We start from the raw sequence: 24,255 nt of genomic DNA, 5'->3' as shown, positions 1-24,255 counted from the left end.
TAAACACAGGTGCGAGATTGTGGTATTCAGGTGGAACTTTGGACAGATCAACAGGCTCAGAAGGTTTGAATTGTTTGATAAAGTGAGAGACAGCAGTCTTTAAGCGGTTCTGGATACAGAGATTACTCCATCTCTCTACTCTGCCCTCCACCCAATTAGTAACAGGATTATGTTTCTGCAACCAGGGAAACCCCAAAACTAATTGTGGAGAGATGGAAGAGACAACAAAGAACTCACCCCATTCATGATGGTTACCAGAGGTGATGATGTGAAGCTGAGGCACCTTAAATCTCACTTGAGACATGGTTTGACCAGTGATGCCAGTGACAGAAAGGGAATTGTTGAGAGGCTGAGAGGGTATTTGAAGTTTATCAACCAGATCCGAGGAAATAAGATTCTGTTCAGCATCAGAATCAATAAAAGCGTCAACAGGAAACTTCTCTTGGCCAACAATAATAGTGACCAGAAAACACAGACGAGAGACAGGGGAAGAATGGGATATGCTCATCAAAGTCCCCTGACCTATTGACGAGCCCTCTCTTTTCCCTTCTTGGGGCATCTTGTGATAAAATGTCCTCCTTGTCCACAATATAGGCAAAGACCACCCTCAAAGCGGCGTTGTCGTTCCTCTGGGGAGAGTCGAGTGTGACCAATCTGCATCGGCTCCGGTTCCGCAGATCCCTCTGAAGAGGAAGTGGGTGCGTCGAGGAAAGTGGTTCGAGGCGCCAGAGAGTGCTGCCACTGGGAATTGTAGTTCCTTTCTGTTTGTCTCTCTCTTAGACAGTTGTCAATGCGGATCGATAGGTTGATTAATTCATCCAGTCTTTCGGGTTCATCTCTCAAAACCAACTGGTCCTTTACTTGATCTGCAAGGGAATTAACAAAAATACCCTTGAGTGCCGCTTCATCCCAACCCACCTCCTGCGCTGCCACCCGGAAGTCGATGGCGAACTCAGCCAACGCTCTCCTTCCCTGTTTGAGGGTGAGTATCTTCTTAGCCGCCGCCTCCTGCTGGAGTGGTTGATCGAAGACTCTCTTGAAGTGATTGAAAAAAATGGCATAACTAAGAGACTCAACAGGGTTAGATGCCAAATAGGCGTGCGCCCAGCGCAGAGCAGATCCCTTTAGCGAGGTAACAATATAAGTAATCTTGGAGGCAGCAGTAGGGAAAAGGGAGGGGGAACGACTAAATGCTAATTCACACTGGAGAGAAAAACCACCAAAGTTATTAGGATTACCATCAAACATTTCAGACGGACGGAAGTCACGCTCTCGGATCCCAGAAGATAGAATTGTGGGTGGCTGAGGATTCTCTAAACGAGCTGGAGGATTGGAAGAGGCAGGTGAGAGTTTGGTTATGATTTCGCTTAAAGCATGAACCATACCACCAAGTTCTGTGAGATGAGAATCCGTAGTCCTTTGTTGTTGCAGTAGCTGTTGAAGCATGGTTTCAGTAAATTGTAGGTGTTCCTTTAAGGAAGTCTGTTCATCATCTGAATTGTTCTTCGACATGTTAGAAGGCTGGAACATACTATCATGAATTGCTTAGATAGTCGAATTAGAACAAAACCAGAGGATGAAACAGACTCAGCACACAGGATAAGACGGTAAATGAGGTTTATTTCTACTGTAGACTTTGTTTAAGGAATCTTGAGTTGGAGTTGTCCAGAAGCCAGAGGAGGAGGAGGTAAACCCAGGAATCCAAGGAGAGAGAGAGAGTACTGGTGATGAGAATATTTACAGTGCAGTCCTTAGGAGGGAGTATTACCAGATGTTGGCAGGCAGGTAGGCAGATAGGCAGGTCGACAGGCAGACAGGCAGGCAGACGGATAGGCAGACAGACAGGAGTCCACATAACTGAGGTTATGTTCCAGCAAAGGTCTGTATCAGCAGCTACCTTAAGAAGCCCATGAGCTCATTAGGAGAATGCGTTGCAGCTGCAGACAATGAGTTGCCAGAACCAACCAGAAGGGGAGGAGCAGAGATCCTACAGCGCTGTGATGTAATCAGCCCACAAGTACGCACTTGGAAGAATCCAGCCCCTGAATTGGGACACACCCTCGGCCTGCACATGGATCCTCCTCCTTCCTGTATATTGACCAATAGGAGAGGAGCTGGAGAGAAGAAGGCAGCCCTCCTCATTTGCATAATGAAGCAGAAATGCATACGGTAAAGGAAAAAGAGAGGCGAGGAAATGTCAAAAGAACAAAGGCATGTGTAAGGAAAATGAAAAAGAAAATATATATATTTCTGCTTTTATTTTTAATTTTGTCAGGATCGGTCCTCCATATCTGACAGCCTTCGTACAAAAGTCTCGCCCTTCTTCAACTGGAGGTCAGGACGACAGAGTTACCCACAGCAGTCATTCACACTTCGACAGTCACGACAGTTCACCGCTGCTCATTCCCTAATATTACAAATGGCTCTTTTTATATGGGCTAGGTTAATTTTAGTGGCTCGGCACGAGCCCCAAGGGCGCTGTTTTAACAAATTTGGTTAAGGCAACCTATAAAAACCTCCTAAAATATCTTGGAACCGCAGGCAACAAGACTTTTTACCACCAATGAAAAACCAAAAATACGGTGACTCAAATAATTGAATTTCCACGATTTAACTAGAATTTTATATGCTTTCTTTAATTAGTAACGCTTTAGCAGGGGTCAGTAACAGCTAAAATTCAGCAACACAAAATAATTTCAATATAAATGAATCATTCAACTCAACCTGTCTTTCCCTGATGCTGACACTAGTGAGTTTGGAGAGGCTTTGAAGACGGAGGCTCATTCATGGACCTGATGGAGATGTTTCTTCTGGTAACGAGTGGTTTCTTCAAAGAAATATGACTTAATCTTCAGTTTTGTTCCTTCAAGTAGCAGGCACTGATGCTCCAGGCTTCGATGGTTAAACAGGAACTTTGTTGTCATATGACTCAGAAAACAGTAACTTCCAGAGGCTGAAGAGTTGAAGGAAACCTGGAGACATAAATGAGGCTAATTCAGCACTTCCAGAAGCCTGAAACTTAGAGCAATCAGCTGTTCACCGATCAAGTTCACTTCTGTTTTCTGGATAAAAAGGCTGTAGATGAAATCAGATTCTTAATTTTGAGGCACAGTCCTTCCAGGGCACACTGGTTGATCCTCTTTTTAATACAGTCAATCAGCTGGGCTGTGTCTCTGGTCCTTTTTCATCTGAGCGTCTTTTCTCCGTCCGATCTTGTTCGCTGGTCTTCTGCGAGGAAACAACCGCAGTTCTCTTTTTTGGCATTGTTTTTATAGTGCTGATGCTAACAAAGGGTCAGCCCTTTGTTAGGCTTCTGCATTATTGTGCAACATACTTTTGCCCAGTGCATTATTGCAAGGCTGTGTTCTCTCTCCTCTGCTCTTCTCCCTGTACACCAACAGCTGCACCTCCAGTCACCAGTCTGTCAAGCTTCTGAAGTTTGCGGACGACACCACCCTGATCGGACTCATCTCTGATGGTGATGAGTCTGCGTACAGATGGGAGGTGGACCATCTGTTGGACTGGTGCAGCCAGAACAACCTTGAGCTCAACGCTCTAAAGACAGTGGAGATGGTTGTGAACTTCAGGCAGAACCCAGCCCCACCTGCCCCCATCACCCTCTGTGACTCCACAATTGACACTGTGGAATCTTTCCGCTTCCTGGGAACCATCATCTCCCAGGATCTCAAGTGGGAGCCAAACATCAGCTCCCTCATCAAGAAAGCCCAGCAGAGGATGTTCTTCCTGCGGCAGCTGAAGAAATTCAACCTGCCAAAGACTATGATGGTGCACTTCTACACAGCCATCATTGAGTCCATCCTCACCTCCTCCATCACCATCTGGTACGCCGCTGCTACAGCCAAGGATAAGGGCAGGCTGCAGCGTGTCATTCGGTCTGCTGAGAAGGTGATTGGCTGCAGTCTACTGTCGCTCCAGGAACTGTACACCTCCAGGACCCTGAAGCGGGCAGGGAAGATTCTGGCTGATCCCTCCCACCCCGGTCACAGACTCTTTGAGACTCTCCCCTCTGGCAGGAGGCTGCGGTCCATCCGGACCAAAACCTCACGCCACAAGAACAGTTTTTTCCCATCTGCCACCAGCCTGGTTAACAAAGCCCGGAAACCACCCTGACACTGTCCCTTTCCCCCACACCCCCCCTTTTTTTGCTGACAGGACACTTGTAACCTGTAACTCTATGAGTTACATTAACGCTCAGCTTGGACTCCTGCTTTACTTGCACAATGATCACCTGCACTGTTGTATTGCTCTTGCATCTTATACTGCTCTATATTTACTCTCACTCACTTAAAACTGTGCACATATATTTATATTATATTGTAGATATGTTTATACTGTTTAATTTGTACTGTATTGCACCGACTACGCCAAAACAAATTCCTTGTATGTCCAAAAACGTACTTGGCAATAAAGCTTTTCTGATTCTGATTCTTAGTCATGGTCATCGTGACTTTCTGGTGCTGTTTTTCAGCCTTGAAGATTCCAGTAATAGCCACGCAGCTGGCTGTAGACTCATCCTCCCTTCCTTGCGCTGGTCTTCAAAAGATTCGCTGTATGAGGACTCCTTGTCCTTATACAGTTTTCTCCCTAATATGCTCAGTTTTAAACTTTACACAGTATTACACATTCCATTCTCAGCTTTCTGCATTTACTTTAAAACACAGTTACAAAACCCATCACTTCATTCTTTTTATTCATACATCACAACTGATCAACATTATATCTCTTTCATATATAGCTGATTGAGAATTTCAAACCTTAATGTTTTTTACTTTAATTATCAGTTCTTAACCATATTTCAATCATACATCTTTTAACTTGATAATCAAAGATTACTACATTTATTTAATACTTGTAAAATAATGGAAAATCATCATACATCATTTCTTTGGATACACTTGTTTATATTTCTGCAAAAGATAAGACAGATAATATGTAGCTCTACACAGGCCTCTCCAATCTTTCAGTCCCAGAATATGAGAACATGCTTGTTTCACTCTCTACTGCTTCAACTATGTATTTTAGTAATTATTGCATGGATTACACATAAGAATATTTATTGTCATTTTTATGGATTTAACTGTGAGCAGTTAATAAATATTGCATGGGTTTCATGGAAAGATATCACCTTATTTTGACAACGTATAAAAACAAAGCATTGTGAGCATTTATCTGGGAGTTTCAGTGACTGATGACCTGCTTTCTTTGCCAGAATGAAAATAGAGCTGAATGAGTGACTAATTAGATTATAGCACATGCCTTAAAATAGGATTCTAGGTGGTAGGTGGGTGCAACACTTTAATGCCATTTGACATTTCCAGAGGCTTCATCTCTTTTAGATATTTAATATATATTCATAAAGGGGGTTTTGGTAGGACCAAAGTGTAGAGAAGTAAGCTACTCTAGGACACAATGAATGAAGGTAAGAAAGGTTTAATTCTTGCCCATACGGAATCCAAATGACAGGCTAACAGACCTGACACCAGACCAGACATGATAGCAGAACGTGACTCAGAGCTAACACAGGGTATCAGGAACACAAAGTGATGCCAGTTCGCCTTTGGACCCCTCCAGAACAGGACCAGAAATGGAAACAGAAAGTGAAACCAGTCCGTTTTCGAACCCCTCACAGACCGGAACAGAATGTGAGGGCAGTTCGCTCACGGACCCCTCCAGAACAGGACCAGGAGCGGGATCTGGATGAGGGAGTGGAGACAATTCATCCTTGAACCCCTCAAGAACAGGATCAGGAGTCGGCGGCAATGACGATGGCCAATCTGGGGCGAAGCCATGAGCTGAAGCGTCGCGCCGAGCCTCAGTGGAAAGGTGAGCCTAGGAGTGAGCAGGAAGCCTTTGCATGGAAGCGACGATTTCCTTCAGAGCTTTCTGACGCTCGACCTCGACTGAGATCTGAGTCAGAGGATCCTGGGGGAAAAAATCCCTCCATTCCTCCGGCCAGACCTTCAGGCTGTTTGCGATCTCCAGTCTCCTCCATGGTGAGCTGGGAGAAGTTGCAAGGTTCCAAAACAGCCTGGCAATCACCTCTCCGCTCTTGAACTCATTTTACAGTCTTCTCGCTTAGTCCATTTTGGACTGGTTCCTTCTGTCATAAAGCAGGTTTTGGTAGGACCAAAGTGCAGTGAAGAATGCCAGGAGACAACAAATAAAGGTAAGTGCAGATTTTAACATTTCCCAAAACCAGACCAGAACAGAGAGTCACCAGATGTTAACAGGAACGAGGGCAATGACGAGGCTAAGAGGAGGACATCTATGACGAGGATCCAGCCAGGAACAATGAAAACAAAAAGGCATATATACAAAACAGAACAGCAGGGGGAACCCATGAGAGACGAGACCAGACAAGACCAGACAGACAGGGAGAACAGACCAGACCAGGAAATAAACAAAACACAGACACATGACGGCATGACATATAATAGTTAAAAGAAAAGTTTAGTACCTGTCTGCAGATAGTTTTTAAACCTAACCAGACATGGCCATCCACCTAAACTCACAGGCTGGACAAGGAGATCATTATTTAGTTCAGAGATGCAGCGAAGATTCTCATAGTGACTCTGGAGTAGCTGCAGAGATCCACAGCTCAGGAGGGAGAATTTGTTTACACGACAACTTCGTTGTGCACTGCAGAAATCTGGCCTTTATGAGAAAGTGGCAAGAAGAAAGCCATTGCTGAAAGACAACCATAAGAAATCCCATTCATAGTTTTTACCACAGGCCATGTGGTAAACACAAGCCATGTAAAGTGAACAGCAAACATGTGGAAGAAGATGCTCTGTTCAGATCAAACCAAAACTCTATGTGTCCTGGAACTAACACTGGTCATCACCTTGGCCACATCTTCCTCTCAGTTAAACATGGTGGTGGCAGCATCATGCTGTGGGGATATTTTTTTTCAGCCGGAACATGGTTAACTGGTTAGAGTTTAGTGGAAGATGGGGAAGCTAAATAAAGGGCAGTCTTAGAAGAAAACCTGTCAGAGGGTCCAATAGCAGAGGTTCATCAAAGAGAAGATTCAGTTGTTGTTGTTCTCTGTGTTGCTTCGTCCTGATAATTAATCCAGTCTTCTTTGAGATGACAAATAAATTATTACTGCCCACATTTTTAACAGTAACAGAGATTGAAAAGGTATGTTGCAGGTATTCATTTTTAGCCCAATCATCACCACCATTGTTATTTTCATGTCTGTTGAAGTCACTAAACTCAGCTACTGTATAGTAAACAATAATCACTTCATGTATTTCTTTATTTTGGGTTTGATAAGAGGAAGGAAGAACAGTTGAGTTTTGTTCAGATGAACAATTTGTTGCTTTTCTTCATCTTTTAGGTTCAATGGGATAAAAAAGATTCAGGCAGATTCAGATGCAGCCTCACTCCTGCAGCTGAAACAATCTGTATGCTCTAGTTTTACTTCTGTTTCTAACATGCACACAAGTCAGCCAAACTTTGTGGAAAAAATGAACAGCCAGTATTTATTTTGCCTGTAGATAAATCATTCTCATAACCAGGTGAGCTGTTTGTAAGGGCACTGTGGCCTCTGGAGACGTCTATTTATAGCTGAGGTGACCAGTGGAGCATAGAGGACAAGAAACAATGTTCCCTCTGAGACTCTACGGGTTTTACTTTCTCTTCCTTATAACATGAGGGCATGTGTGGCTGCTCTATCCTTTCTTTCGTTTTTCTTAACATACATGCCTTAAAACCCAGATTTTAAGACAAAATCCTTATTTTTTTTTTCTTTTTGACACTGTGTGAATGCCTTCTTCCCCATGAGAACAGTTTGTAAATATATTGATTTCTCTGACAGGCAGGGTGACAGTGGAAGAGACAGACCACACAATCCAGATCATGCTCAAGCCAACATGGTAACCTCACTGTTTTACATGTGGTTACACCGATGCACGCAGAAAGGCACAAGAGCGCGCTCTGCCCTTGAAGTTGTTAATTAGTTGTGCTGCTGTGTGAGTTTTGACAATGTGAAGAGTGAAGAAGGTGACTTTGCTCCTTTTTTCAGGTGTCTAACAGAATAGCACTGGCAGTGTTATGCAGACCTTTAGGTCTTTTGCGATTTGTAGCAGTTAAATCTCTCATTTCACGTCTGCTGCAGATAAGTTTTGTCTGTTTCTTGATGTAGTAGCTGCAAAACCATCTATGATCTGTAAAGGCCAGATTGCTCCTGATTTATGTGAGAAAACAAGAAAGAGACCTTGTAAATACAATTTGATTTTTTTTTCAGAAAACATTTGACAACATCTAGAATGCTGTGGTGTCAAAATCCATTGTGAGATTGTAGCATATCTGTAGCATAGAACACCATGTCCAGATATCAGAGACATTCATTAGTAATTTGTTTCAAATAAAGAAATGCATTCTATGGAGCCTTTTTCACCCCTTGAGTCAAACAAACAGCAGATGCAAAGTTTTATCTCCATAATTTATTTCTCACATGGACAATGTTAAATAACTGTGACACATCACAAAGCTTGCCACCGTCTGTTTTAATGGCACATACAACACCAGCTAGCAGAGAGTATGCAAAAATTAAATCTCACAACATTTCACAGAACTAATGCCAAGTAAGCATTATTGCTGTCCGGATCCAATCATTTTTATGACAAATTGAAGATGAAACTGCAATTTGGGGACGTCTCTGCTTCCATAAAACCAGTTGGCTGATCTGGAATCATGATATCCTAATAACACTGTTGTTATTGGCAAAGCTTTGGACAATGTAAACAGATGCAGAACTGAGACGTAATCAATGTGAACCATATGATGACAGAAACCTCTGACAGTAAAGAAAAACAGAACAATTAAACGTTTTAGGATGAGACTATTTTCTAGAGGCTGTCTCTGCTCTGTCAAACTCAGTCTGCAGAAGCTACTATGTTGCAAAAATATTGGTCATTTTGTGTTTAGTTACCTATGATAACAAACATCCTTCAAGAAGGAGATAATTTAGTGATTTCACATACAGTAAATATAGTAAAAAAAAGATTTTTTCTTGCCAATTCTGTAATTATTATGATCAGAAGCCTCCTCTACTTCTACTCTTAGTTCTCCGGCACACCTTTTTAAAAAGTCTGTGGTTTTTACCAGCAAGCCGTTTCCTCTTTAACACACAATAATTTTTCTTGGTAAGTTAATTTGTTTTAGCAATCAGCAAAACTGAAGCGAACCAATCAGTCTTACCTATTTCTGACGTATGAAACTTGATTTTATGTGCGGTTTTGTACATTAAATGAAGAACTGATGTCATATGTTTGTTTGGAAGGTGAACATCAAGATGTAAACACTATGAGATAAAAAAATGTTTCCCTTTAACATCATCTCAGTAAAAATCGGAACTGTGTCAGGTGGAGTAAATGAGACTGATTTCATATTAACAAAAACAGCACAAATGTAAGTGACAGCCCATCACTTTCTTAAATTAAGACTTCTGAGTACGTTTAAGAGACAAGCTGGCACATTGTAAAAAATGACTGCAGAAAATGTTGTGGTCTAAGGTGTGTCACCACAACTAGGAGCTTGGTGACACTCTGCTCTACTGCAGTTATGTGACATTTTTTCAGAACTAGTTACTCTTTAAAAAGCATTTGTGAGGCACTTTCAAATAAAATAGAGGGTTACATTTTCTGTAGCTTGTTTGGTTTCATTTAAATTAATTTATAAATATTTAGTTTGTTTAACAAATAAAATTCTGTATTTTCAGCTGATATTTTAATCACTTAAGATTCTGAGCAAGGCATCAATGTGGTGTGAAAGAAAGGAACTGGGAAACCAGTGAAAGGTTAAAAGAGTGAAACTCAGTGTGTCAGGTGACGCAGAGTATGAGGAGTGTGTTTTCGTCCAGCTTTTGACAAGTTTGGCCATAAAATGTAGAGTAGCGACGATGCGGGGACAGAAATCCTTCACGACGTGATCTATTAAAACAAATGACATTAACTGTTAAAACATACTATTACTACATAACGTGATCTTCTGGGGGGGGGAATACCGGTGGGGAAACGCTGCAGGAGCTTTCTCAGATTATAAGTGTTCCTGCTGCTGGCCTTGCACATTGAATCACAGATATTGCAGCGAGCGTCATCTGCATCGCATTTTGAAAAGTGGAGCCATTCTTTCAAGCGCTTTTTATCAGCCATGCTTTGTTGACCGTACCAGCGGCTACTGATGTCATTACGCTCTTGTGCATGCAATGCTGTGTTCGTGTCCGGCATGGAAAATCGCCCGCTCCTCCACTCCCTCAGTGTCACAATGATGTGTTTAGGTACCGAAACATGGTACCGTTTGATTCTTACGTGAATCGGTACTCGGTAGTACCGACGGAATGCGATCGGTGCCTATAAATATACCAAATTCGGTACCCATTCCTACTTGTAAGCTACTTTAGGAGACAAAACCAGCTACTTTCCTGAAGTTAGAAGTTGCATTTGGAACCCTAAGGATACTTACAGTTATCTAGAGATTACTGGTATACTTCAGAGGATACTTACAAGATACTTTATGGAACCTGAAAGGTTGCTGTCTTGGAACTTACAGGTTTCTCCTCCAATCCCCCATGTTTGTACTATGTTTGTCATCTTTTGTGCTGCAGAAAGTTTAGTTTGTGCTGCTATCATTTTAAAGATACTAATAAAAGTTTCCAGAGGTCATCTAAGATCAACCAGCGCCCCCACATTTATGAAATCAAACAAAGGTGGTGTTATTCATTTGTGCTCCATTTATTCTGATTTGTTGCAGTTAAAATTTTCATTTGTCCTGCTTTTGTTTTAAAGATATTAATGAAAGGTTAAAGGTTAGAACTTACATTATTGCTAGATCTTCACTACTGGAACCTAGATGTTATTTTCCAGATCTTAGAGGGAATTTTTGTAAACTTACAGATTGTTTCCCAGAACTAAGAGTTTAATTATGTGGAACTAAAAGACTATTTTCCCAGAATATAGAAGGTGCTTCTTGAAATTGGTAATTTTCCAGGATTTTGCAGATTACCTTCCAAAACTTCCCGGGAACGTTCAGGGACAGGGCTATATTCTGGTGTGATTCTAGTATTTTTCAGAATTCTGAGGTTACTTTCTGAAACCTACAGGATCTTTTCTAGTAACATACAGGTGAGCAAAAGGGCAAGTGAGGGCTGGAGAGGTCCCCTTCAAGTAACAGGAAAATACAAAATAAATTCCAAACAGTTATCTATGGGAAGGAAACCCTTAATTCCAGAAAGTAATCTATAAGTATAGTTAAAGTTACATTTAAATTCCAGGAATGTAGCAATTAAACCGGGAAAGAAAACAAGAAAGTATGAACTGTCATATTTTTGGAACCAAATATTCCTTATATCTCACATACATAGTACATACTTACCAAACGTTTTCTGCAGCAGTACTGGTTGAACTCTACCACTCTGTATTGCATTAGCACATGTGCTTTCCAGAAAGACCAGTGCTGGTACAAATAATCAGATTATAAAAAAGGATCACATCAAGTAAAATTTATGGCAAACTCTTAATAAGATCTTTTTTTTTTTTGGCAAGTCAGACCACTGTCTGTAAAATTTGCTGCTTGGTTGATTTGATTTGTTTAAACAGATATGCCACAAACGCTGCTAGGATGGTTTGGTTGAAATCTGTGGCTCCTCTGGAAAAGTACTAGAAATTCTGTTGTACTGATGGAGTTTGCATGCAATTGATTGCATGCATGGCTACCCTGGGTGCTTCAACAAAGAGCAAAAATGCTTAGATTACAACACACAGAAGAAGCATGACTTTTATCACTTTGTGGTAAACATGCTTCTTTAAATTACAAATCACTGTTTGCTGTTGTGTTCGTGTTCACATCGCTGATGTGTCTGATTTTAAGAGCATGATCATCTAGCATTAGAAATCAGTGAATGCAAAAAATTATACGTTTTACTGGAAAACGATACAGAAATGAAGTTTTGGTGGAAATTAAAACATTTCAGGATTTTACCTAGATATCTCGTTGAACAGAGGTTTATTTTGTGCTAACAGGTACATTAGAAAATAACAAAATGTGGCTCAAGTTCCAAAGTAAGACTCTTCTCTAAGTCCTTCTGCTATCACAGTCTGGAAGTTGAGGTACTAAATAAGGCTTTATATTTCCTTAAAAATAATGCAACAATGACAACATTTCCAAAACCATTACACATTATTCAAATTAGCAAACCTAAGTTAGGAATTCATGCAGCAAAGAAATCCACCAAGAACCGGGTATGCAGAAGGTGGCCTGTTTGGAAGATTTCTGTTAAATACTCAAAGGCCTCTTGTGAGCTTCATAACTAACTTCTGACCAAGTGAGAAAAACAAAATACAAAAACGTATAAATAAAAAGCCAATTTACTTTCAGTAATCTGGATTAAGAATGTTGGTCCACTCTAAAATAAAATCCTCTGGATGGACTTCAAATTTCCCTTCATGCTGATAACCTTAACAACCATATTCTGCTCCACCCCTGTACTTTGGAACAAATAATAAAATCATTCATAGTAGATGTTGCAGTATTAATGGCTGAAACATATCAAAAACATTGATGTCAGCCTGAGAAACTAGCAGTCTGGGCACCAAAATGTCCAGCTGAGTTGGAAAGTGACAGCCCTACTTTAAACTCATTTTACAAACAAAATTTAAAAAAATCAAAGACAATCTGGTTGTAGGAGCAAAAACCCAATTGATGTAGAACCAAACTGTCATCTGGTGCTACTTTCAGGTCAGATTTCACTTACTATGCGTGTGCTAACAGACTAACCGCTAACAGTAGCAGTTTGAGGTGTTGGATACTGTATCCTCAGTTCACATAAATCTCATTTTGGGTTTTAGTGGAAACATGGTCTCCACACATCGACAGCCTCTCAACACATCTGACTTTTCCCAGTTGCAGAGAAAAATCGCACCCTAGACTTGTGAGGATGTACTGCTTTGCAGATCTGGGTGGTTTGAACCAGTTAAAGCTTTCTAGAATTCACTTTTTAACAGCAAGGATTGTCATCTGTAGACATTCCTCCTTCATAGCCAGGAGTTCAGTCTTGTAGCTGCTTGGCTTTCCCCCATCAACATACACACATGATGGTTTCTTAGTTGAAAGAGGCGTCTCCATGGTGACTGAACCAGCATTAAGTATGTCAGCATGCGATGGTGAGGATGAGGAGCGCCTCTGGCATGCTGTAGACAATATAGCTGCGAGGGCACGACTAACATCGTGCCTGGCACCCTCATTGACAAAACAGTACAAAATGGGGTCAGCTACGCAGTTCAGGCTTGTCAACGCCAATGCTACATGGTATGCAGCGAACAAGGTCTCCTCTGAGCTACAGTCACAAGGCTTTCTCAGAAACATGACACTGCGCACCAAGAGGAGTGTGTGGTATGGTCCAAAGCACAGCAAAACTATGAGAATTAAACTCAAAGCCAATCGCTGGATTTTAGCTTTCTCCTGACGCTCTGTTGAGACGTTGCATCGCACCGCTGCCAGTATCCCTCTGTAGGCGACCAGCATTGCTGTCCATGGTGTTAGAAAACCAAGAAATGTCCTGTAGAGGTTCATTCCTGCCACCCAGTCCTGCATTGGATATTTCTCAAAGCAGAAGGTGTGATTGAACCGATCCTGGAAGAGTTCATCATGGAAGAGAGGAGCAGAATTGGCTACAATCTCAATGATCCAGACAATGGCACTGACGAAAACAGCTGTAGGAAGGAGAGAAGGAAAAATTAGACACTGCCTTCCAGTGCTCCATTACGCTGATACTTAATAACAATGATTACTGGATGTAGTCATAGGAAAAACACAGCACATCATCTTTCAGTTCCATTTCAAACACGACCTGACCTAACCAGGTTCTAAAGATGTTAATCTTACCTCAGGGGTACAAAAACACTTAACAAATTCCATACTTTCATTGCTAGTGAAGAAATGCAAAATGGAAGGGCAGTGTGTGCAAAAACCTCAACATGAAACATTTTTTAGAATCTTCACAATATTGATCTGCAAAGCTTTCCTAAGGGCCCAGACTGGATCTCAGGTTGTAGTCGGGACTCTGAACGGGGCATTGCAACACCTTGATTTTTATCTTCCCAGGCATTCTGTAGAAGATTTGCTGCTGGGTTCTGGATTATTGTCTTCTTGCGAACAAACATCATTATATTGTTCCAGGAGTCTTGTGGTCCTTTAAGATGCAGCTCAGCAAACCTAGGTCTTGCTCCCATGCCCATTTTAAAGCGTTTTCTTCCTTCAACCCTTTAAAACAAACTAATTTGTTAATTATTTTTGTTTTAACTTGTAACATTTTTGTCACTAACTGAGGCCTTTTGAGTCTGAGATTGAGCTCTTGGGTTTTCCACACTTTGACTGCTCATTGTATGACCCTGGGGTCGATTTGCTAGGATGTCCACTCCAGGTAAGATTAGATTGATTTCTAAATATATTTTTTTTACATCTAAAAAATCTTTCTCTCTTTAGAATCAAGAATTTTAAAGTTTTTCAGAAATGGCGTTAGAACCCTTTCCAGACCGCTTAACAGCAACAATTGTTTTGCCAAGCTCATTGCTGTTGTCTTTCCTTCTTGGCATGGTGTTATTACACACCTGTATGTTTGCCAAAACGTCTGCTTTTACAGAGGTTTTCACACTGGTGATGATCAGATGATGAATAACATTTTTCTATACTGTAAACCTTTATTTCCTAAACCATTTGGAAGCAAAGAACAAATTTGCTGACGGACTTGGTGATGCTTAAATTAAGCTGTGAGCCTGACTGTATCTCTCCTCTCCAAGGCGGACAGTCTGGTTTCAAACTACAAACTAGGCCCCCTTCCCAATCCTGGGCCCCATCTGCTGTCCTGGGTCTGGGAGAACAGAGAGTGCCTGTCAGGGGGCCTGATCCAAATGTTTGAGAAATGAATGGTGCCTGTTGATTGTGTTTTTTCTTGCAGTAATGTGTGCTATGTTGTGTATTCTGTGTAATCTTTACCAATTTTATGTGTCCACCTTGTCCTATTTTGCTATTGACCACAGCCGCATGCTATAGTCATTACTCCCCTTGGCATGCAGTATAGCAACATATTTATTTTCCCTTTGCTAGAGCCTTGTTGTCATTGTGTTTTGTTATCCACCTCTTGTCATGTTCGTCTCTGTTTTGCAGATTTTCTATATTACTTGCCTCTGCAGTTAACTTTATATAAACCAAATTTCTTGTTAGTCTTGCAAATGGTAACTTTAGAACTAAACATCCACTTTTGTTCAACTGTTGCAACATTTGGAGAACCAAATATAAAAAAATCAGCAAAACAGATTGAAAATATCTTTATTAGTGGCTGTCTTGTCTTCAAAATAGACTCTTAGCCAAACTTGACAAACGACTGACAATTATTCACTGGTTTGCCTTAAGAAAATCCTACCTGTCTTGATTCGTCGAACCTTTACAAAGCGCATTGGGTATGCCACAGCCAGGTACCTGTCCAGTGATATACAGCACAGAAAGGCAATGCTGACATAGATGTTTGTATAGAAGATGAAGCCAAACAGCTTGCAGCTCTCTTGCCCATGAATCCAGTCATCGTGCTGTAGGAAGTAGTCTATCCACAAAGGAAGGGTGATAATGTAGAGGAGATCAGCCACCGACAGGTTGATCAGGTAGATGCCAAGCTCATTGCGCTGACGTACCTGAAGGATGCAAGGAACAAATTTATAGATAAGTGGTGCAAATAAAAACAAGTACAATGGCAGATTGCTAATAAATTCTCAAACAACTTTTTATGTAACCGTTTGAAACAATCTTTGTTTTAATTAGCTGTAAAGTATTACGTTTTGTGGTTTAGGAGTAGGACCCAGGAACAGACAGGAACATGGGAGCAGCAAGATGAGTAGAATAATTTAATAAAACATTATTCAAAACATTTTACAGTAGGGCACAAGGAGATCAGAACATTGGATATAGGTGTGCCAATCAGGGGATATGTGGAGAAGCTGCAGCAGAACGTAAGCAGGAAGGCTTGGAAAGGGAGGCTAATTAACACAGGGAAGCTGAACTAAGACACAAGGAAACACCAATTCAGGGAGAAAGACAAATACTAACCTAAATACTAACCTAAGGGGAAAAAACACAAGGAACAAAATACAGGAATGAACTAAAAGTTAAATACAAAGAAGTACAAAAAACTAATAGGACTAGAACTAACCAACACTTATTGAAGCCAAAGAAATGACTTGAATTTAGAAGTGGTCAAAATACAAACACAAACCAAAACCAAAACCCAGGAACATGTGTCAATCGTGACAGTAAAGCAAATTTAATGAAAGGACGCAATGTAAATCCCAAGCAACAGATACAGTTTGAATTTTGGCACATATTTTGGCGCATCTGTTGACACATATACGTAAGATTCTCTCTCCCTGTCATCTGTCGTTCTTTCTGTGCCTCTTTCTGGCCAAAGTGACAGCAAACATTTTTGTGTCCCAGTGAGCACATGCATTTTAAACATGCTAAATCCACATGCTAAAATTGCGTTTCAGGCTTTGAAAATCAAATTGCAGGTGTTAAGGGATGACGTTTGCATATCCTCCTCCCATGAATTTCCACATGTGGTTCATTATCATATGTTTTGCATATTCATGAAGGTAGACACGCTAAAAAGTTTGCGCCCGCACTCTTGCTGATTTTGCACAAGCAATCCGATTACCCCCTCGTTTGTAGATCAGCTTTTGCGTGCGGTTTTGTACATGCAAATCTTTTGAAGTTCAGGCCCATAGGCAGCTCATATAAAGCAAACATAACAATCTTGTCTAATTGATTTTGTCAAGTTATTATATTTGTGGCTTAATATCTACTTTTTAAATTCAGGTTAAAGAAAATTTATATTTTTTGGAAACTATGGCTTGAATCTTATAAACTTTATTTAAATAGAATTTGGATTTTTGTTTAAAACTCACAAAATGGGTTGCCTAGTGTGACAGACTAAAGGTTTTAAGAAGGGTACTGCCCGACCTCTAGGAGGCAGTGTCTCAGAGTGGTTGTGTTTGTGTTACAGAGCAGGATTCTGAATTGCACAAGTGAAAATAAACATCAACTTAACTTCAATGGATCAACTTGGATCAACCAACAATGGACACATTTTTCTGTACTTTATAATGTATTTTATAAGAACACCATGACAGATGGTGTCAGATGGTGGGATTCCAACTACATTTGGAGACCAATAGTAATGTCAAAGAGTTCCACTCATTTTAAAATAGCTTAGCTGTTAAAACTGAAGACTAAATGTTGTGATCATCAATAATGCTGAGTTGTGTTGCAGTCCCAGATAACTAGCCTCATAGAGTGAAACAAAACAACTGGTCTTAACTTGATGATATTCAGTCAGGATTTTAGACTGATTATGCTCTGTGTCAACTTAACATATTTTCTTTCATCTGCACATAGGACATTATTCCAGGAATCTTGTGATTTATTCCGATGCAGCTTTGTAAACATGGGTTGTACAGCCATGTTCATTTCAGAGTAAATAGGCTTTCCCCTTTAACCCATCGGAAACATTCATAGTCATTTTGTAACTGTCTTATTATGATCTTTAACATTTAACAACCTGTCTGAGGAATGACTAGTCTGTGATGGATTTTTTTATTTTTTCTGAGCATTGCATGGTCTTATCTGAAGCTCTATTTGCTGGAACATCCCCTCAAGGGAAGACTGGTAGCTGCCTAAATGTTTTCCTCTTCGTTTTCTCTCTGCAGATTGATGGACTTCAAATTGTTTTGAAATGTCCTTACAACACTTGACCAGATTGATGGGCAGCAACAGTTACTATTCCAAGATCATCCACCATTGTGCATCATAGTTTGTATGACGTATTTGTGCTGTTATGCTGTGACAAACATAGTGGCCAAACATCTCTAGTTGAACTTAATTCAATTCAATTTAATCTGTGGGAGCTTTATTTAGAACTAATTTTCATAAACGCTGAACTTCTCCAAACTTGCAAAGCATTTTTTTTCAGTTCATTGGTTCCAATAACAGCCATATGTTTATGTCTCTTCCAGTTTTTAAAGAATCTGAAGACTCTCAGCAGTGCACTAAATGTTACCAACCACTGAGACAGGTTAATGAGAGTTCAGACAGCAGCATGATGATCATCTTGTGGTGAATTTGTGCCTTCACAATCAATCTCTCATGAAGCCATAAATTTATCCCAGATGTTGAAATTGAAGACAAACAATAATTTGAATGAATAAAAAGTCAATAAGAGTCGTTCAGGCTGCTGCCAAAGCAAACTGACAGTCTGTGGGAAATATAATTCTGGATATGTTTGATGCTTTATAGGAAAATATCCCCAGGGTTCTGATTCTATCTTACTTAATTGCTAACCACAGAATATGTTTTACCTTTTTATTGTAAACAAATATGTATAATGTGTTTATAAGGGTGGCTTTTATGTGGCTGAGAAAAAAGTGGCTTGCCCTCTTCAGGTTGGAGGGGAGTGGAGCAGTTCAAGTATCTCGGGATCTTGTTCACAAGTGAGGGCAGAACAGAGCGAGAGAATGACCCACGGATCGGTGTGCCCGCCGCATGAACTTTGGGTCATGCCTAGATCCCAGATACAAGTTGCTGAAATGAGCTTTCTCTACAGGGGGGCTGAGCACTCCCTTCAAGATAGGGTGAAGAGCTCAGCTATCCGGGAGGAGCTCAGAGTAGAGGAGCAGAGCAGCTCCTCCATATCGAGAGGGGTTAGCTGAGGTGGCTCGGGCATCTGTTTGAGATGTCCCCTGGATGCCTCCCTCGGGAGGTGTTCCTGGCATGTCCCACTGGAAGGAGGCGGTTTTAGAAAACATTCTTCCATCTCATTACTAGACATACACAGCCCTGGGAAAGTATTCATATCAATTGATTTTCTTTCTGATTTGATCACATTACAGTGAAAAAACTCAGTCTATTGTGTAGGGATTTCATGTGATTGACCAATGCAAAATAGCACATAAAGAGAAATGAAAATGATACAAGGTTTTCAAAATTCTTTAAAAAGAAAAAAGAAAACGCTGGTATGCATAGGTATTTAGCTCCACCAAACTCAGATACAACAATATTTTGTGCGACCCATTCTCAGAGTATTACTCTGAGAAGCAGGGCGAGGGACTCTGTTCACAGAGCCACTATTACTTGTCTGCTCCACAAATGCAGCCTATATAAAGAGTGGAAAGAAAAAAATCATAAGAAGCTCTCTTTGTCACAAGACTTGTAGGGGACACAACAAACACGTCCTTCTGAAATGTTCAGTTTTACAACTGATTGTTCAAGAAAGTTTTCGATTGCTTAAAAATGTTCAACACTCCAAAAACATTGAAAAATTATAGTAAATCCAAAACAATGCTGCAAGAGTTCTCATGCAAGTTCGCACGTATGAGCATTTCACATCCATCCTATACTCCCACAACTGGCTCCCAGTCCCATTTCGGATCCACTATAAAATTCTTCTGCTCACCCATAAATGCATCAGCAGCCATGGTCCATCTTATCTACAAGAACTAATTCCACTCCAAACCTCCACTCATGTCATCCAACAGCCGGCTCCTCCAGGTCCTCTCTACCAGGCACAGAAAAATGGGGGACAGGGCCTTTTGCTCAGCTGCACCCCAGCTTTGGAGCAGCCTACCACCAGAGCTAAGAGAAGTGCAGAGTCTGGATTCTTTTAAAGCTGAACTTAAAGCATTCCTGTTAAGGAAAGCTTTTAATTGTTAAATATCTCTATTTTACTGAGCTACCATTTAGCTCAAGGCTTAAAATGGTTTGTTGATGCTTCATAACTTAAGTTAAGTACAACGCCTGAAGCTGGGATACAAAGAGCCGTTCACTGTAGTGCACGTTTGGTTATTGGTATTTAAATTGTGTGTGTGTGTCCTTGTGCGTGTGTGTGTGTGGTTTATAATGTCTGCATAAGCCTCACCTGCATGTATGCAGCCCACAGGGCCATGCAGTTGGTCGGCAGCCCCAGAACGATGACTATGATGTAGAGTGTGGGCTGGAAGAACAGGTCCACCTTACTATCCACATCACAGAAGGAGATGTTGCACATTGTCTTTTGTGAAACTCTGTTTGGTGTGTTCATTGGCGTTCACCTCCTTTCAACTCTTTGTGTTTGTTCCCTGTGTAGTTTTACTGTATTCCAGCTCCAGCGTCATGATGACTCCGATTTCCTGCTCAGCTCCCGAACTGCAGTTAAACGAGGAGCAATCAAAGAAAACGGAGGCCATACAACCAGGGCATTTCATGATTCCTCTTTTCTAAAGCACCTTGTCACCTTGTCACCCGGAGGCCTTTGCCTGTCATAATCCTTTCTCACGCTTCACAGCCAGTCCCCGTGTCCTTTATAAAGTAAAGGAGAGAAGAAGAAAGACAGGAGCGAGGAATAAAATGTGGTGGGATGAAAGCTGCATTATCGACACGGTGCCGAGGCTCCTGTGCTGAGACAAGACCTCATCAATCTTTTAGATATTAGAGGGTTGCCAGGTTCTGCTGTAAGGGGGAGAACATCAGTGGGTGTTTGGTCGTGCCTCAAGGTCCCGATGACACACGAAACTCTGGAGGGAGGGTCGTATCAAAAGACAGGGATGACGTTACAGACCATCAGCATTCTGACGATGACACACCATCCATTCATTCGGTGAAAATGAAAACCTGCAACAGAGAGACAGCCATACCATTAGATTACTAGAAGCTAAGATTAAATAAAAATATTTAAGCTCCATTTAGTGCCTGCAGTATTTTAGAGATAGAACAACATGATTACGTTTTTATAGTAGCTTGCAATGACTGTTGTCAAAACTATTTTATTCTGTGCTAATTTAATCAGGAAAGCAGATGCATCAAAAAAGGCTTTATTCTCAGCTTACGAGCAAAAAAAAAAAAACACATTTCTTGCTGCATGAGCCTGGGAAGTGTGCAAGGACAACGTTCAGGATTGGGCAATTACATAACTATATGTATGGAGGGAGATGAGAGAGAGAGAGAGAGCAAAGACTGGAGCTCAGTTTCTGTTTCACCTCTGAGACTTTCATCATTCACCTTGAACCCAGCAGCTGTTCATACATGCTGGATTACTCCCATATAGCTCCCATGACTCCATTTACTCGTGTATGTTGATGTTCAGTGTTGAAGGAGAAGTAAAGTAGGTCGACAAACTGAGCAAAAAAGTGAAGTATGTCTCTACGGGTTTTACAAGCCAGCAAGAGTAAAGCAGCAAGCAGAACAGAGAGCTTATCAAGGAACGTATCAGTCTGCAGGACCAGCAGATTCACTGATCGGGTCCAGCATGGAGAATATGGATATAAAAGAGCTGTTAAAATGTCTAGATTATTTCATTAAATATACTATAAGACTGATTGATGCTAGACTGTGCATTAATCATTAGCAAATAATTTCCTGCAGTTTATATTTTACTATCACACATTTATGTTCTTAGATTAAGGATGAAACTTCCTTCTGCAAAACCTTTGCACCAGTTTAAGTGGAGCTCAGTTACAGCTCTTTGTCACTTAGACAAAAAATTATTGTATATTAAAAAAAAAACTAGTTGAAACTGAAAAGAAAATAATGTTGAAACAGAATGTCAAATTTAATATTGAAATCTGAAAAATATCAAATGTATTTAAAACAAAGAAGTGAAACTAAAGTTTATATCAGTTTGAAAAAATATTTTACTCATTTCTTTCTTGTTATATATTCTTATGTTTTAAATATTTTTTTGTCTTTGCTTCAGTTTCAGATGTTTTATTTTGAAATGTTATTTTTTTCCCACTTTCAAGTTATTTCAAATCTTTCACCCAATCTGCCGAGGGAGGGGGGTGGCAACATGATGGACAACACGCCCCACATGACTGAAGTGTCCGCCCAAGTTGCGTTCATTAACTATGAAAGAAACAGTTTCGTGGTTAAGTTTCCAATCACATATAAACTGTATTGTAAAATTACATAAAATACTGAAAGATCTAACCTTTTCAGTTGGCTGTTCACATGCAACACTTAGCGGGAAAGTATTTAATCTTTAATATGATTGTCAGCAACACTAAGAATTTCCCACGCCCACAAAATATCGGCAGCCGTGTTTCTCTTCATTATAGACGCCCCGCTCCTCCAGATGGACACTAGAAGCCTCTGCTTTTTTATCAACATACTGCCCGGTGTCATACTTTATGTAAACCCACAGCAGTGATATAAGGTGAGACGGATGGAAGATGTTATAAATGTTCAAAAATTAAACAAAAGAAACAGGCTGGTCACGTTTTTAATGGGTATCCTCAGATGGGTTTATTGTGAATAAAATGTAATAAGCACCAGCTAAACAATTCCCACTTTGGTTAAAACTAACTGTTGCACCCAGTCATGAACGGAGTTGTTTCCTAACATACAGCAGCAGCAAAGAAGCATCAGCGGGAGAAAGGCTGCAGCATCCATCTTTTGAGAAGGGCATGAGAAGGCTTTAGATGATATCATCTACAGAACATTCAGTTGATGCCTTTGTGCTGTAACCATAAACAGTGGTTTTAACGGGTCTGTTTAATTTGGTTAGTGTCGCAAATTTGTTTAGGAAAATCCAACAGATTTAGGTTCTAAACAGTTGTTTCCTTTTTTTGCATAGAAGCAATTTACTCAATCACTGCTCAGTTTAGGGAAAGCCTGCAGCAGCATGTCTGCTTTGACCTGATGAACCATTACCAGATACCTGCCTATTCCCTGGAGTGAACAAAAATTTGGGAGCAACATTTGTCATTGTCACAACATTTTCTGATACAAAAAGTATCCATAATGATAAAAAAATCCTCTTACTTTAACATTGTTGAGTTTGGTTTTAGTATAGTGTGGTTTTTATTCATCTCAGAGCTGGTACACATGCAAGCTGGCACGGCCTCAGTCACAAAACTAAAACCAATGTACATGTATTTCTGAAAATCTAGGCAAAAAAATTTAAAACCATTTTAAAATGTCTTAATCACATAGTGAGAGATGTATAAAAAAAGGGAAATGATTGAAGATGCTGTTTTCTTCAGGAAGTTACTTTCAAATGATTCCTAACTTTCCCGACAGAATCAAACTTCCCAACTTGACAGTCCTGTATAGAACAATCCATGAGTCCAATGTTAGGACTCCAGTGAGTCCAAATTTGTCTTTTAAGGGGGGAGGCTGAAACAGCAGGTAGCTACAGGGGTTGGACAATGAAACTGAAACACCTGTCATTTTAGTGTGGGAGGTTTCATGGTTAAATTGGACCAGCCTGGTAGCCAGTCTTCATTGATTGCACATTGCACCAGTAAGAGCAGAGTGTGTAGGTTCAATTAGCAGGGTAAGAGCACAGTTTTGCTCAAAATATTGAAATGCACACAACATTATGGGTGACATACCAGAGTTCAAAAGAGGACAAATTGTTGGTGCACGTCTTGCTGGCGCATCTGTGACCAAGACAGCAAGTCTTTGTGATGTATCAAGAGCCACGGTATCCAGGGTAATGTCAGCATACCACCAAGAAGGACGAACCACATCCAACAGGATTAACTGTGGACGCAAGAGGAAGCTGTCTGAAAGGGATGTGCGGGTGCTAACCCAGATTGTATCCAAAAAACATCAAATCACGGCAGAATTAAATGTGCACCTCAACTCTCTTGTTTCCACCAGAACTGTCCGTCGGGAGCTCCACAGGGTCACTATACATGGCTGGGCTGCTATAACCAAACCTTTGGTCACTCATGCCAATGCCAAACGTCGGTTTCAATGGTGCAAGGAGCGCAAATCTTGGGCTGTGGACAATGTGAAACATGTATTGTTCTCTGATGAGTCCACCTTTACTGTTTTCCCCACATCCGGGAGAGTTACGGTGTGGAGAAGCCCCAAAGAAGCGTACCACCCAGACTGTTGCATGCCCAGAGTGAAGCATGGGGGTGGATCAGTGATGGTTTGGGCTGCCATATCATGGCATTACCTTGGCCCAATACTTGTGCTAGATGGACGCATCACTGCCAAGGACTACCGAACCTTTCTTGAGGACCATGTGCATCCAATGGTTCAAACATTGTATCCTGAAGGCGGTGCCGTGTATCAGGATGACAATGCACCAATACACACAGCAAGACTGGTGAAAGATTGGTTTGATGAACATGAAAGTGAAGTTGAACATCTCCCATGGCCTGCACAGTCACCACATCTAAATATTATTGAGCCACTTTGAGG

At 40.8% G+C, this 24,255-nt stretch overlaps 1 protein-coding gene across 1 annotated transcript in view; it reads right to left on the bottom strand.

Annotated features, from left to right (window-relative positions):
- Positions 1-12,013: 12,013 nt before the first annotated feature.
- Positions 12,014-24,255, bottom strand: part of gpr4 (G protein-coupled receptor 4) — a 78,161-nt gene continuing 65,919 nt past the window's right edge. The window contains exons 2-4 of the mRNA XM_047390550.1: positions 19,982-20,712; positions 15,446-15,710; positions 12,014-13,736 (exon numbers count right to left, since the gene is read on the bottom strand). Of these exons, the coding sequence (XP_047246506.1) occupies positions 13,015-13,736; positions 15,446-15,710; positions 19,982-20,143 (1,149 nt within the window). The 5' untranslated portion in view covers positions 20,144-20,712 and the 3' untranslated portion in view covers positions 12,014-13,014. The remainder of the gene's footprint in view (positions 13,737-15,445; positions 15,711-19,981; positions 20,713-24,255) is intronic.

Source organism: Girardinichthys multiradiatus, chromosome 18 (assembly GCF_021462225.1).
Source record: "Girardinichthys multiradiatus isolate DD_20200921_A chromosome 18, DD_fGirMul_XY1, whole genome shotgun sequence".
NCBI classification, from domain to species: Eukaryota; Metazoa; Chordata; class Actinopteri; order Cyprinodontiformes; family Goodeidae; genus Girardinichthys; species Girardinichthys multiradiatus.
Note: the sequence above shows the minus strand (reverse complement) of the source record. Positions and strands in the feature narration are given on the sequence as shown.